We start from the raw sequence: 16,811 nt of genomic DNA, 5'->3' as shown, positions 1-16,811 counted from the left end.
CAAAATCATTTTTAAGGGTTTTAGAAGAAATGATTTCTAAGTTTACTTATCTTAAAGAGCTTCACATATCTAAATAGTAATGAATTTGAAATACTTACAAACATTCTTCTAAGCATGATCTCCTTAATCAAGTCTTGCAACCTTTTGAGATTCAATCTTTACTTCAAGTCCTGCCAAGCTTTTAAGCTCTTCATGTGTCTTTCATTTCTTCAATATTCAGATAAGCTTTCATTTGATTGTTTTTTATTTACAATTTGCTTCCTGGATTAACCATGAGTGTCTTTTGACTTAGTCTTAAAATAAAATTACTCAACAACACATGTTAAAACATCATTCATTTTGTTATCATCAAAATAAGATTAAAAAACCCAATTAAGCCAACAAAAACGCTAGATAATTTATTTTTTATTTTCTTGTTACTTGTCGATGTAGAACTGGACACCATTCAAAATTCCTTAAATTCTTGTGGTATAAGGTTTCTCTCCATTAGGGGAGTCCGACTAGAAACTGAGAATTAGGTCAAATGTGAATTCGATGAGTTGATTTCTAATAATTCATGAAGGAAATTTTGTTATATTCCCACAATTCAATTAGATGTGAAGTCTAGAAATCTCTATTTTTGTGATCCTAGAAGAGGTTCTTTTTTGTTGTAATCCCTTTTCATTTTAAGGAATTGGTTAGTCATCAAGTTAAGAGTAATAGATAGTATTCAATGAAAGGAAAACAAATAATAAAATAATTGTAACCAATATTTGTGATGCATGCATTCTTTGTATTAGGTTAGATCCAAAGGTTCTTGATGGGGCTTTATAATATGAAAAGAAAAAAATGTAGAACCTATAAAGCAAAAGATAATAGGAATTCCTAGTCTTAGAATCTAGCGGTATCAAAATAAAGATTTGCTACGGCTCAATATGTCAACAAAACCACAGATTGATGATTACAAGAATGAACCCCCACTAAAAGTGCAGGGATTGGATTCCTTCATCACTGTACTGACAAATGTGAGAGAGAGAGAGAGAGAGAGAGAGAGAGAGAATGCACAGCCAAGTCAAAACTTCTGCATGGAATGCATGCTTCTTTTAGAACAAAGACCAATGTGCCAGCCAAAGATGAGAAACTGATCAAACAGTGGCAACAGAAGTTTGGTAACTTGCTTCTTTATGAATTTTTGTCTTCGTGACTTTTCCTCTGAGCCCAAAACTGGCCTTGGACTGTAAAAATGGTAGGATTCCAAGACAGTCGCTTCATGCTATATCAACCCAGTTGTTTGTATCAAAGATTCTGCAAGTCCGCTGTAGAGCAATATACACATGTTGGTCACATACTTCTCCTTTTACATTGAGAAGCTCACAAACTCATAGGACAGTATTATTAACATGAAAAATGATGTGTTTATATAAAACATGATGGCAGATTGGTTGTTCATGCAGGCAAGACTCTATGATCAGCAATCAGTAGTCAGGTTCTATAAAAGCTCAAATTGGCTATGGATGCCCAAAAACTTCATGCTGCAGAATTTTGATACCAATTCACATGCCAAATTGATATACAATCCAGTAGGGGCGATTAAGAAGGGGTACTGACCAAAAAGCCCAAAGATCTACCGCTTCAGTGTATTCTGAATTCAAAGTGAAGCATTTCATCATATGGGCTCAATGCATTTCATCCGGGAGCATTTGGGTGAGCTTCATGTAGCTTAACGACAAGTTGCCCTGAACTGCTCAAGTGCCTAAAACCCAAGCAACTAAACCTAGTTTGCACACGAGGAGTTGCTGAGCAGATAACTTGTATTACAAGAAGCATTTTTACAAGATTCCAAGGTGACTTTTCAATGAAAGACCATTACCTCAGCGAGGACCTTGCCTCTGTGCCACACTGCACCTTAATGCACAACTGAGAGAATGTCAACATGGACCTAACTCTATTGGTAAAACTTGATCCAATGCATTCCTCATCACCTAGGAACCTCTTTCAAGCTGAGACAATTTTATACAAATTTCAAATAATCCTATGGTTGATACAACTCTATATTACTCTCTGCTTTCTACTGTGCCCTTAAATCCCCGTAACACAGAGAAACTGTGACTACTCAATTTATGCTTCTCATCACATGGGTTGACAGTCCCTTGAGCTCCTTCAACTCAATACAGTCCATTCAATAGTATGCATGCAAACAAGTTATTGATCAGACCCTGAGAAAATGGACATGATGCGTCCATCAATTTTGAACCCAATGAAAAGGGAAATACTGTGCCAGATGACAAGTGTCATTGTTGCATATTACAGTCACACAGATGGATTGTACAAGGCAATAAAAAATAGTGGATATTCCCAATGTTCACATTTGACAAGTATCATGCAAATTGACAAACTTAAGGAAAATTTAACAATTAATGTATAAATGCAAGTCACAGATGCTACAGAAAGAAGCACAAAGTTAACATTTTATATTCCAGCAGGCCACTTACTCTGCACATGTAAGCTTTCGGATTTCTTTGATTGCCGCACTCATACTATACAGTGACATTTTCTTCACCTGCATTTGAAGCAAAGGTAAAACAGAGGTGCTTCGGGTGTGTTGTGGAATACTCTTAAAATCAAAATGAAAGTTTTATAAGATGGCTATGAGACCAGCTATGCAATATGGATCAGAATTTTAGGCAACAAAGAAACAACGTAGGCAAAATGTAGAATTTGTTGAAAATGAGAATGCTAAGGTGGATGCATGGTATAACATTAAAAGATAAATTAAGGAATGGACATATTTGCAGTAAGTTAGGCATAAAACATGTAAAAAATTAGATGAAGAGGGGCCGCTCAAATGTTTGAACATGAGCGATGAAAGCCAAATAATGCACCAATTAGGAGTGAGCTAGTACTGTTAGTGGCAACTAAAGGGTAGAGGCATGGGTAGAGCTAAAGTAACTTAGAATGAGGTGGTGAAAAGGACTTAATATTAATAGCCCATAAATTGTCAAAGGAAAATTTCCCCAATTGTGTAAATTGGCAAAAGAGGATTAATGTAGCCAACCCCACCTAGCGGGACTTGAGGCTTGGTTTGTTGTTGCTATTGCATTTGCAACAAAGGTAGTCATTTTCCTGGAGGGGTAAACTCAGTACAGAAAAAAAAATTAAGAAAATGCATTGGTAATTAAGATTGTAAGAATACTTACTTCAAGATTGTCTTTTTTGGCTTTATGATGATCAGGAAGCAAACGGAGCTCATCAATCAACTGGATGCTTTTGGCAACATTTTCAGGTGAGACGAAACCCATAACCACATTAACACATGACTGAGATTACAAATTATAATGCATAAGAATTCAAGAAATGTGGGCAGTAATAAATAATAATATGGCACTTGCTAAATTCAACCTGAGGCACAATTAAACAATATTCACCTCTATATATGGCAAATAAAGAATTAAATAAGTCTAAAAATATATGTAAACAATTAATGATCTAATAATCACTAGTTATGAATGAATAATAAAAAAAATTTGAAGTTTGAACCCTCAAAACATAATAAGATCTGAGAGATCTGTCACAGAAAAATTGACAAGTTCTCCCTCTTCCTTCCCCAGTATGTCTCACATGCGTGTGCACACGTAAAAATGACATGCATGCATATCCTATATACATGCATGTGCATGTAGGTATAAATGCCCATTACCTTCAGATTCTTAATCTGATATGGACATCCAGCAGGTATGATGACAGCCTCTCCAACTCGTTGCTTGAAAGTCCAAGGTTCAATTTCTGTAGGCAGTAACAGGTAGATTTATTTCACTTTCTTTATTTTCTTTTGATGTAACAAAAGATTTAAGGGCATAATCAATACTCACTAAACTCCTCTTTAAGCCTTAGTTTGTGAGTTGTATCAAGAAAGAAAATCTGATCAAGTATGGGATGGATAACCTGCAGCAGATGCATGAGTAAACATTAACTCAAATCCTCAAATATAATATTATGTCTACTTTAGGGCATATCTCACTTGCTTTGGAAAGCCATATGTTTCCCTAAACTCATTAGAGTGTCTTCTGAGGTATTCTAGAAGTTTTGGAACATCTTGTCTGCGAAAGACATCCCATTGGGCACCGCAAGCATCTGCCACAAATTTCTTGCCAAAAAAATTAGAGTTTCTTATATGCTCCTGACATGACTCCTCATATTCTGAGGAGCTTTGAGAAATTTTACCAGAAAGTATTGAGGCTTCAGAATCAGAATCATATTTCTCAGCATGGGAAAAAATTCCATTTTCGATACTCATATCATTTACTTCATGCGTAGCACAGGAAGACGAAGGTACTCTATCAACCCCCTGGTGTAAGTTTGTCTCTCGGATAGTATCTTGCAGCTCAGCATCTTTCATGCTTTCACCAGGCAATGATGATTTTTGTTTCATTTTATTGGCTGTTTTCTGATCCATAGACTCCCTCTGATCTTGAGTCCTGTATTTCTTCAATAACAATTTTATTTTAGAAATTTGTTCTTTTGAAATTGGAACGTCCGTAGTATGTGCCAAAATATTGACCTGTGGAATAAAAGCGAACCAAATGAATGCCAAGGATCACTCGCATTTACATAAAACTCTCCAGTACACTTATGCTGGACTAGAGTATGTTTCATGGGGATCGGAATGCAAGAGATGGTGGGACTTCAGCAGGTGACAAGCAAAAATGTTTCAGAATTTTTTTCCCCTAAAAAAAGAGTGTTCTTTCAACTAAAATACTATCGGTATGCAGATAATGCAGAATCATGGCACTTTAAAAAAGGTTACAATGCCAGAAAAGTTTTAGTACATGAATAGAATATTAGAGAAATGGAGTAGTGAACTATACCTACCAGATCATGTGAGTCATAACAAAGTTTCGTCACAGAATCAGCATGTACAAGCTCCTGAGAACTGCCATATGAAATATAGATACATGGTCCAAGGTCAGCTTCAGGAATTCCTCGTGGCAAGTTCACTGCAAGGTTTAGTAGGCCAGATTTGGGATTCAGGTACTCTTGAAGCGGTAATCCATGGATGGTTTCAGCATAATGGTCTGGAAAATGTTCACGAAACAAATGGGAAGAAAGCCAACCCTTCAGTTTCAACATTTCATGCCACATATTTGCACGTGTTCCCCCTGCTAGAGACCCCATAAATAACTGCTGAACACCAATTTCTACCTGTCACATGAAACATAAGCTTGACAAATATTTGACCAAAGAAAGTGACAAATGGAATGATTAATATAAATAAAATACAATCACTAATCATTCAGTTGGCTTCAATGCATTTAAGAAAATTCAAAATTCAAAACATCTGGACCAATATAACAATAATCATAGAAAATAATATGCATTCGGTTGAGAAAGAATAGGCAGCTTGCCAATCTTATTCTCTGAAAAATTGAACAACAGGATGAAATATGTTAGGGTACATAATTTAAACCCCATCCTCCCTTCCTCTCCCCACTCATTCATATGGAATAAATGTTGGAAACAAGAACTCTGATGCCTGTATTCGGATATGAAATTTTAGTTCTTTCCTTTTTGCTGGGGAGTTTGGCAACAATGTCTACAAATATCATATGGAAATTCATATATGTTCATATTATCCTGGTGTATTCTACAAGTGACAAAAAAAGCTAGTTTTAAGTATGCCTCCATAACTCAACAGTACTAAATTCATGATCTTGCTCTTTCAGATACATCTCATCTTAAAAACTCTGATTATATTTTGATAATAAAAGAAATCATATTAAGAAAGGAAAAGGGATTACAAACTAAAAGAGGACAAGAAATCAACAAGAATACAAAAACAAGAAAAGAAAAACAAAAGAAACTAATTAAAAAACCAGATAAGAAAGCCTCTCTTTAACCCCCATGCATATGTCGTTGACTCCAAGATGAGACAGCCACAGGTCCATCTTATCCAGCAACAGTTGAACTTCTAAGTCCTTACCATTTATCTCCTCCACAGGAGTAGGCAAAATCCCATCCCCACACTGCTGCTCTTCACCCATTCCTTATAGGTATATCCTCCATATCTTTTATCAGATGTGGAGGCAGATGAGATAAATTCCCAAGTAAATCAGACGAATTAGAGTTAAACTTCTGAAACTTAATAAACCAAAGTTTAGCAAAATAATGTTTAAACAGAATTTATTGTAAAAGATCCATGCTCCTCTTTATTCAGCCGAAAGTTTGAAATTGCAAGAGTCATTATCCAGTACACTGAAAATGCATGACAAGTGAATGTTGGATGTTCACAAAAAAAAGGGCTGAGGAAAAAACTCCAAAAAGATATTGCATTATTTTACCATCACAGGATCCTGTAACACCCAAAAGAATGCAAATTCTATATGGATGAGCATAAAAGAAAAAAAAATACTTGGGTAGATAAAGGTATGAATAGTGATAAATATTCTAACAAAAAAGAAACACACTCCCCCACACGCCAAAAAAAGAATAATAAAAAAAAAAAAACAATGTTGACATGACATTTTGGTGCTTGACATAGGGAATTAGGAATTTGTGCTGTTGTTTTGAAGTTAAAGAAACTACAGACTCGAAAAAAAATAAAAATGAGACACCAATTTAGAAGCCTGAGAAACATGGAACTGAGGCAATCTTGGGTATTATCTTTCTCCAAGATCAGAAACATGGTACTTAAAGGAGGCGGGGGTGGTTGCATTCACACATTTTTGTCCAGAAGTTGATTTATAGTATAGACAGCCTGCTATATACTGAAATTAATCACAGTTCATATGCTCTTCTCAAGGCTGTCATTAAGTTCTGGTGTGACTATGGTTATTATTTACAAATCACGTGAGAGGAGAGAGGAAGGGAGGAAACAAGAGTAGCACAATAAGCTGCATTATGACAAAGCATACTATTTCAAGGAGAGGACTAACCTCACACCAATCCAAGTAATTAGCCTGAACTGCTTCCTTACAAGTCGCATATTTGGCAATGCTCCTTTCAAGATAAGTACAGAACATGACTACTGGGTCCCAACTTAAAGCTGATGTACTCAGAATCACCTTACGAATGATTACGGGATGGCCCTTAGCCCAATGCGTCTGAAAGTGTTCAAGACTCTCACAGTGGATGTCCTGAATGGTTGGGCAGTATAGAAAGTTATCATTGGAATCTTCTCTACCAGCTGCTTCTCGCAACTGCTTTTTCCCACTAGCTTTGTGATCTGGGTCAATGCAGAGTGCGCAGCATGAAGAAACATCTGAAGTTTCTGGAAAATCATAGCTGCAAATTATTTCTTCTGCGCTTGTTTCCAATTCTTTGGTCCAACTTAAGGGAAAAACGCATCTCAAATCAAGGAGGCCACCACCACAACCACCAGACTCTGTGGGTGGGCAAGATATACTGCCATCATGATTACGGGCTTTCCAGCTAGGAAATGTTCCTGAAGATGCATGTTGTTTTCCGTCAAACCCTGTCTCAGTTTCGTTTATCTGCCTCATCTCTGAAAGTTTCTTGTCACCACATATAGAAGATTTCCTTTGAGTAGGACATTTGAAGACATGTTCTTTACTTCCTCCAGGTATGCTTCCTTGACAAAATTCCCAGCAACAACCAAGGCAAAGATTATAGGAACAATTTGGGCAGCTTCTGTGGAAATTCACAATTGAATTCTTGCAGTTATTGCTGCTCAAAAAATCAAATCATATTTCAGAGAGACAACATACAAAAATTATATAATCATCTTAATTCAATGAAAATTCTAACAGAAAAAATACCAGCAGCATATCTTATTGCAGCTGAATTCAACCTGTCGAATCTGAACTTCAGAAGCAGTTTTATCTGTTGTACAGATGCATATCAGCAAAGAAGATGCCTTTCATAGGGAAATCAGTCAAACACCAGCTCAAAGTAAATGCTTGGGACTTCAAAAAGCAGAGTCATTTTGTCAAAAATGTAAAATCATTATCATTACCTCTTATTTTCGCCTCTATTTCAAGTTCTATGCTCTGGTCTTGATTGATTTGCTCCAATGCAGGAAGAAGCATGCATATCAAATAATGAAAATGTAGAATTCTGTCAACCTTATTTTTGTTGCTTAAAAACTCCTGAAACAAAGTATGAATGTTAATCAAAATATCAGCATAAAAATTCAGAAATAAGCATGCCCTTATTTACAATTCAGACAACTGAGAAGTCAGACCTTACATTCAACATCTTTAGATTGATCCAACAGGCAGGTCTTACAGCTGCAAGTTCGTAGACAAACTGGACATGCTATCCTAACCTCTTCTTGTGTATCAAAATACCTAAGTTCATGTGAAGTCTCACCCATTAGTTATTTCAATAGAATCATGCCAATGAACTTGAACAAAAACAAAAAGCATGCAGGGCATACAGAACAAAGGCAAGATATTTTATATGATGAGCCATGACGCATGGCCCAGCACTCAAGATAAACCATCTTTTTTATTTTATTATTTTTTTATGAACTGATAAACCATTTTTGGGAATCAGAAAATAATTGAATTTCTGTATCACTAGGAAGCTTGTTTCATTAATTACATGAGAAGCCTAAAATTTTACCATTCCAACATGGTAGATGCTAAACAAGTATTTGAATTACAAGCTTCTAATGGTGTTAATTTTTAACCAAAAAGTTCCATTCCTATGCAAGTTACTAAAAGAAAAAGAAGGACGAAAGTAATGCAGAAGGAATGAAAAATGTATTAATTGCTATGTTTTGATTTTCATTGGTAAAGAATCCATATTTTTAATTTTATTTCTTATTTATTTTTTTGGGAGAAGGTAAAGAGAGAATATATTAGCTCAAAGGGGAAAATAAAACGACAAAATTAAAAGAACCAGTCAATTTTCTGAGGCTAGAACAACAACCTCTAACATAGAAAAGAATAACAATTCAGCACAGCTTCAGGGACAAAAGGAGAATTTCCATACAACATTACATTTCTAACTTTCCAAAATTGTTATATGGATGTAGTCCAAGTTAACTTGCAAATGGCAGCAGATGGATTATTCCCTGATGATGAAAACCAATGCAGCTCCTCCTCCCAATTAGAAAAATATCTAGGATGTTTAAGAGCTAGAGTAGCATTTTTGGTAAATTTCTTTGGCCATCTCACATTAAAGAAAGAGGTGATTTCTGTACTCTGAAGCGTGATGACAGAGAACATAGTTAGCAGAGTTTACTGTGAGGGATCAAGGAACTGTCGAGTTCTTATACCTTAAAAGATCTCGAGCAGAGTTAAAGGCGAAGGACCCTGTAGCAGAAGGTTTCCAAACAATTGAACTGCGGGGTTGGGGTTAAAACTCAGAAGGGGTTGATTTCAGCGACTCTTCCAGTGATTTCTTCGGGCCATAACCAGTTTCGTTCTTCTATGATATTTGATGCCTTCGCAGTGACAGGAAGGGCAACATTGTCAACAGTAGATGCCTCAAGTTTATAAGAATCCACGGTTAATTAGTGTAAATGTGTAATCCAACGACATTGTCAAATTTGAAGTTCAAAAAGAGACACTAATCACTCAGTTCCAGAGCATTTACCACGATCCTAAACTCATCAAATCTTGTTGATTTTTTCTATCTTCTTCTACTTCTCTAAAAGCATCACTGTGGATCATTTTACGGTTTTGCAGTCGCATAAAAGATGATGATGAAAATTTTGTAATGAAATTGGTGGATATGAAATTACATGGTTACTTGCTAAGCCATTTTAACATGAATACATTTGCACCAAATTTCCCAGCGTTTCTCATTGATTCAGAATTTCTAGGCCGTCGTATATTTCTCAAAGGGAATAGAATAGAATTGTTTATTAGATTGCTGTTCATTTAATATACGCTATTCATAATTCACAATTAAGCCATGTTCACAATCAGCTTTTGCTCTCCCAAAGGGCCAAAAAAACCATATTATGAGTAAATATACACACCAAAATGAACACCGGGAAAATGATGTCATCAGTATGAGATCATGATACACCACAAGCCCCAAAAGGAATAAAAACTAAGAACACAGAAAATCTGTAAAACATTGACCGCAAGTTTATGTTTCAAAAAACATTTAAAAAAGAAATTTGAAAATTTTAACACCAGGAAAGCTTAACCATCAATGTGAAATGAATCATAAAAACAAAAGCCATTCGAAATTAAAATTAAAAACAAGTGAAAGAATTTACCGTTCTTTGATGCAGTCGGTGCAAAAGAGTTCTTTCTGGCAACAGGAGCACTTAATTAGAGTCCGACGAAAACTCTTCCGGCACCAATGGCAATTCTTCCTCTTACCTTTCCTCAAATTTTCCACATTTTGCTTGTAAGGTACAATCTAATTAACAGGAAGAACAAGAAATTTAAGCAAACAAAGAGATTCAAGCAAAAAAATTGACAGAGAAGTGAAACTGTTGAAAGAAAATCACCTGCATTGAACCAATGGGCATTGGTGCTATGTTTTTTGATCGAAAGCGCCTTCTTGTGAAAGGACTAGAATCGATTCCGACTTTGATCTCAGAAGAACTGGCATTGCCGATGTGCCGCGGCAATGGAGTTGAAGAAATCGCCATTAGTCCATTCGGCAAGTCTCTCACCAACTCTCCCTCGCTATTCTCCTGCAACTCGCGCCCTCTTCGCCTCTCCACCTGCCTCTGCAAGCACGTCCTTATCAAATCCAGCTGCAAATCACCTTTCCTCAACTTCATCTTCTTCAAGGCTCCGTCCAAAGCCTCCGACGCTCCGACCGGCCGCTTCCGTTTCTTCCGCTTCGCCAATTTCTCCACTCCATTTGCCCTAATCGCGCGATTCTGAAACGCTGCATCGCGATTCACCTTTCTTCTTCGCTTCCTTTGAAGCTTGAGCGAGTCCGGCACCTTCTGTCTGTGCTGGCGGTGAAGGCCTTGCAGATGGTGAATTTCGCAGAGCTTCTTGTTGTCCATGACTCGCCTAGTGCACCGCCATTGACGGCCGTCGGTTCTAGCGCACCGGAGATGGTCCGGCAAGGCCTCTTCTTCCTCCATTCCCTCTCCCTGGAAAATTTCCTTTCTTTTTTCTCGAGAAAATTTGCAGGGAAAATGCAAAGCCGAAACACAGAGGAACCCAGAAAAGACGTCCCCCTTTCAGACTGCCCACTGAGTATTTCTCAGAAGGAAAAGTAATTGTTTTTAGGGGTATTTATTGAGAGCAACAGTTGCGTATATTTTCGAAATATTTCAAATGGAAAGTCCAATCTGATCTCAAAAACGATTTGAAATCTTCACTGGTGGGAATCAGGGAGTGATATAATTATCACTTCTTGCGGGTTATATCAATCCAAAATCAATATCCAGTTCAAATCTCTTCTAAATTTGGCAGTCCCCTAATCTTTCTCTGTTTTCGTTTTGTGGGTTTCGATTTTTATCTTCCTTACCTTACCTATATATATATATATATATATATATATATATATATATGATTAAAGGGTTCCTGAAATGATTAATGTCTGATTAATGTTCATAGTAGATTGTTGTTTTCTTCCATCTCGTGAAGTTTTTATTTTTGGTATATGGATACAATATAGGTATGGTTTTGAGTGTTCTTAAATTGCAGCATTGAAGCAATCTGTTGATTAGTGATGTTTGGATGCATTTCTTAGGCAAACCTAACAGGTTTTGCATGAAAAAGATTGGATTGAATGATATATTTGGTGGGTATTTAAGTAAGGGCTACCTTGGCTAAAAAATTTGTCAAGATTTTTCTTGTTCTTAGATTTTCCAATTCTTGCAGCCCAATTTTCCATCACACCAAACAATCCTCACGACAATGAATCTCTGCCAGAAGCATTTGAGCTTGGCTAATTTGTTTGCATCCTCCTCAGGAAATCAGAGTTCTACACTAGTGGGAATTTTTTTGGACCAACCCACTTTGGATTTTGATTCATGCACAATGATTTTGATGGATTGTAACAGACAGAGGGAGGGACAGAAAAAAGGAATGTCAAATACAAGAATACTACTTTTGGATAAGGATTAAAAAGAGGTATAGGATCTCAAGTCTTGAAATATGATTTATGAAGAAGCTGCATTTTCTGCTGTTGGTATTATTGCTAATAGATTACCTTATAAACTCTCATTGGTTCTGTGACAAGTACTATTCTTTTTCCTGTCAAAGCCCCAACAATATGGAAAAAATGAGAGGCCAAGAAAGAAAAAAAAAAGAAAAAGAAAACGGAAACGCACGAAATATGAGCTGGTAGAGGGAAAACTTTCCCTAATCATTTAAGGGGATGTATACATTTCCCATGAAGTATTGACATTTATCTGGTAGTTGGAAAGCTGAACTTGCAATGTGCTAGAAGTAAGATCGATGCGTTAAAATGTGAAAATTTTCAAATGACATCTGAATTGTTGGCATAGCTAAAGCTAGAGTTCAAGAGAGAAAAGATTTTATCAATACTAATAGTATTCCTATAAATTTGCAGTAAGCAATTTGAGTGATGACAAGAAAAGGGATTGATAATTTTGGCATCTTCACAGGAATGTGCATTCATTTATTTATTTATGCAAATCAAGTATTTGAAATTATCATTAACTTACAAAAGTCATTACTTCATCCTGTCATTCGACAAATTTCATTCTAAACCAAGTCTAAGTAACAATACACCCTTGGTTGAAAGCCAAAAAAAGTTGCGTGCATCAGATTAGAAGTCTCTTTACTGTTCATTTGAGCAGCATTGCATAATCCTAGTTGCTTCTCAATTGGTACAGCATAATGTATTGCTGTCTACTCTTTAAATGTCTTGGAATGGCCATAGATTCAAATGTATGGTTGAGATACTGCCAAAAACTGCAATATATATTCAAAGATTGTCACTCACAAATGAGAAATACTTATTGCTAACGTTTATGTCAGTTCCTGATTTGGCATAACGTTTTGAATTTATTCTTTGTGTGTGTGTAGCTGCAAATATTTGCATGCCATGGCAACGTGATGATGAAAATGGCAAGGAGGCAATCTGACCCATCTCTCACTTTCTTTCCATGTACCTTTTTCTTTGATTTTTCATTTTTTCCATTCACGAAAAAAAATTTCATCGAAAAAAGTAGTGCCACTTTAGCTACTATTATGTGGTACCATTTATTAGATAGGGATACATTTTTCGAGCATCTAAGTCCTCTCCATACATGAGTAAAATGAAAATTCTTTTTTCAGCTGTTTGACTTGTTGAAGACATTCACCATCAATACTTGTTTAGGCCTCTCTCTCTCTCTCTCTCCCTCTCTCTCTCTCTCTGGCTAATCATGAACTAACAGATCAGAATTTAAAAATCCTATTGTGGGACTATAGTTCAGAACTTCAAAGCTCAATACAAGTTTATATTACATTTTATTCAAATTCAAAAAAATCCAAATTTGAAAGTCCAAGCTCCAACCTCCTAATCATGGGTTGAATTGTATTTGAGTGCATGAATTTTGAATTTGAATTTTTATATGAATTTAAATGGAACTCAATGAAATTTTGTATTGATTTTTCTTTTTAAGTCTACACACATATTCAAATTTAATATTTGAACTTCAAGCTCCTAAACTCTAGGTTAACCTTTAGCTTCTTGTGAAGAGCTTTTCTCAAAAGGTAAATTCTCCCTCAAGAAGAAGTCAACTTCCTGGTGAAATTTTCAGGAAAAGATTTTAGGAGAAAAGGGTTTGCGAATAAGTGCAGGTAAGATCTTAGCAAAATAGAGGAAGGATTGGGATTTTGAAATTTTGTCATTGTGAAGCTTGTCACTGTGTCCAGATTCAAGAAGCAACAACAAATTAAAAGACACTCATTAGTTTCTGCTTTTTATATTTCAGAAACTTTCAATGCTAAATTGTTTCATATGGATGATTGCCAAGATGATCAAAATTTGCAGCTGGGCCTTAGTTTATATTGACGCCTTAATGGTTTGCAGGTCGATCAGGAGCAGGAGTCACTAAAATGATTTATGAAACCAAAAAAAAAAAAGACTAGAACACAAGAACAAAAACAAAAAAACAGATAATGTGCGTGCCTCCGCCATCACAATGAGACCAGATGAAAATTGAATGAGAGAAGAACCTGTCCTGTTTGTAATTTCCTCAGATAGAACCATATGCATATCCAAGAAGAGATAGAAACATTATTAAGTGCAGCACTGATGAAACCAAGAAATTCTCAAATGAGAAAATAAATTCAACTTCATCAACGCTGCACTCAATGATGTTTCTTCAACCTGGGTGTCTCCCTCTCTCTGCCTCTTTGCATCCATCTGCCTGTTCAATTGAATCTTCATCTCTCTCTTATATATATATAGAGAGAGAGAGAGAGAGACAGCGTAGAAGGAAACTCCCAGTACGCAGTGCACTGTACTGCCAAGTATGAATTCCCAAAAACTCAAAAGCCATTGATGCCCTTTCTTCTGTTCTCCGCTTTTGGGCGCACACAATAATATTAAAATGCTTCAATCAATAAAATGAGAACGTACTGGGAATTGTACTGTAAATCATGTACTGCAGCTCCCCTACCTTACCTTCTTGGACCTTTATTTTTTTACGTGGATGGCCTACTGAAGTTTGGTCTCCAACACATCGTCAGATGCACCGTTAGTTGACATTTTCATGCATGTGACATGAATTACCCTATTAGACTAATGATTCAAGCGAAGATGTGGACAGAAATTGATGTTCTTTAATTAAGTATTTGGTTAATAATTCGGCAAAATCTAAATGCCTCAACTACTTATTGCACCGTATGTCCTTCCTCTTCCTGGAATTGGACTGAAATTTATTGTTACTCCATCCGTTATGAGACTTGCTTCTCTCACGTTCCTGGCTATCACTCAGCACAATCCCTTTACCTTGTAAATTCTAATCGCTGACTTTCTTCCTCTGATGAAAATCTAAAAGAGCACTTGTGATCTTCTCCAATTCGAGAGTTTCTTTTCCTCACATCAAAGTTGTAACCAAATTTTCATACATAAGAGAAGCAGGTAGGGAATTCAGAGTTGTCTTCGTTTTCGAACTTCACATCAACTCACTTCAAATCACTGATGATCTGGTTGAATATGTTGATATGCTGGTTCAGATCTGAACCCTCTCACATCTTAAGAACATACAGTTTCTTCTTAAGATAAAGCTTGTTGGTCAACGAGTTGGACATATACCAACTTTCTAGTTTCAACTGAAAGTGAAGGTGTAATCCTAAGAGGGGGTAAATTGGGTATTTTAAAATTTTTATGCGAAAACTTAATTAATTTAAAAAAATTATTTACCACATACTCTAAATATTTTAATCACCACGAAAATCTATTCAGTGAACAACTATACCAATCAACAATCCTAAGTACGAAACCAAATCTCAATATTAACAATATTCTTGGCAGATTAATGTTAATAACAATATGTTCAATCACACAAATATTTGTTCTTGTATTTAAATAATTAATCAACTAATACCAACCAATCCCAGCAAATTAAATCAAGTCTGAATGTGTAGCTACAACAGAGTTTGATCGCAATACTATTTAAATCATCCGATTCATCCAAAAATCAAATTAATTCATTCAGAACATTCCCAAATCAAACTAAATCATTCACAATAGATAAAGATCAATATATATGTGCAAAAAAGTAAAGAGATAAGGGATAAGAATGACACTAAGATTTTTTACAAGGTTCGGCAATGTGCCTACGTCCTTATCTCAAGCAACCTGCTGTGAGGATTTTACTAACTCTCTATGTTTAATAGGTGGAGTACCTCTTTCCTTTCAGTAGGTGGAGCACCTCTCAAGCAAAAACACCCTATTGTTTGTCTCCGATTCAACACCCGAATTGTTACAAATAAAAGCAGTAGATTTTTGTACAATAATAAAACTCTCACAAAGAGTAGATTTGTACAAGTTAAAATCACTAGGATACTCTCAACAATAAACTTGCTAATGAAGCTCAAGAGATTGCTAGATTTTCTGGATTGAAAGATAAGAAATCGAAGTACAAAAACCAGAAAATACTTTCAGTAAAAATGAATGGTGCACAACAGTATTTCAAGGATGAAATCAATGAATTTTCGAGCTATTGAGTTGTCCTAACATGATTAGGGTTAGCCTTAAATAGTTAGGTTTGAATTTTGACCGTTTGCCTAGGCTTTGGAAACAATATCTTTCGAAAAACGGAAAGAAATTGAGCTGTTCACAAATTTTATTGTGCACTTCGGTCGACTGAACTGGTAGTTCGATCCTCCAAACCAACTAAAAACATGAATTTCGAAATAGGCAGTAGCATTTTAGTTGACTGAACTTTAGGTTCAGTCACCTGAACCTATTCCGTCGATTGAACTTTCAGTTTGGTCATCCGAACCAACACTGTTTAGGCTTTAACAATAGCTCGGTCGCCCAAACTCACTGATGCCATTTGTTGACCATTCTCTTTTTTCTTGTGTGAAATTCAAAAACTATAGCGTTCAAGTTTTTTGAATATGACACTTTACTCACTCAACTTCTAAAACTACCAAAAACACCTCCCTGAAATTTAATTTTATGGGTAAAAGTAACCTTTTACTAGTTAGCAGTTAGTTAATAGTCACATTTAGGTGAACAAAATGACATTTTACCATTAATAAAATTATAATTTTACCTTTTTCATTCAATTGTGATAAAATAAATTAAGAAAATAACATTAATTTAATATATTAAGTTAGAAGAATTATTTAGTCAAGTACATGCAATAGTTTTGAAAATTAAACTTATAAGTAAATCAAACACCAAGTTTTCAAGTTGACCAATCTCATTGGTTTAGATCAACTAGTTGATATAAGTATGACAACATAACTTAATTA

The 16,811-nt window shown here is 35.7% G+C and overlaps 1 protein-coding gene across 2 annotated transcripts; it reads right to left on the bottom strand.

The window, feature by feature from the left end:
• Nucleotides 1-873: 873 nt before the first annotated feature.
• Nucleotides 874-11,370, bottom strand: LOC131153333 (lysine-specific demethylase JMJ28). Of its 2 annotated transcripts, XM_058105564.1 has the most exons (14): nt 10,409-11,120; nt 10,172-10,317; nt 8,177-8,282; nt 7,949-8,081; nt 7,752-7,815; nt 6,909-7,659; nt 4,849-5,178; nt 4,201-4,537; nt 3,998-4,110; nt 3,849-3,921; nt 3,677-3,762; nt 3,177-3,296; nt 2,472-2,539; nt 874-1,295 (listed from the first exon to the last, which is right to left on the bottom strand). In XM_058105564.1, the coding sequence occupies exons 1-14, from the start codon at nt 11,000-11,002 to the stop codon at nt 1,253-1,255; spliced, it is 2,964 nt and encodes a 987-aa protein (XP_057961547.1). In that variant the 5' UTR covers nt 11,003-11,120; the 3' UTR covers nt 874-1,252. The 2 variants fall into 2 exon arrangements, with proteins under 2 accessions (XP_057961547.1, XP_057961546.1); XM_058105563.1 differs by having other exon boundaries at nt 3,998-4,537; nt 10,409-11,370.
• Between the last annotated feature and the right edge of the window lie 5,441 nt (nt 11,371-16,811).

The sequence above is a fragment of the Malania oleifera genome, chromosome 4 (assembly GCF_029873635.1).
Source record: "Malania oleifera isolate guangnan ecotype guangnan chromosome 4, ASM2987363v1, whole genome shotgun sequence".
Classification (NCBI taxonomy): Eukaryota; Viridiplantae; Streptophyta; class Magnoliopsida; order Santalales; family Ximeniaceae; genus Malania; species Malania oleifera.
The sequence above is the reverse complement of the archived record's forward strand: the minus strand, read 5'-3'. Positions and strand labels throughout refer to the sequence as shown.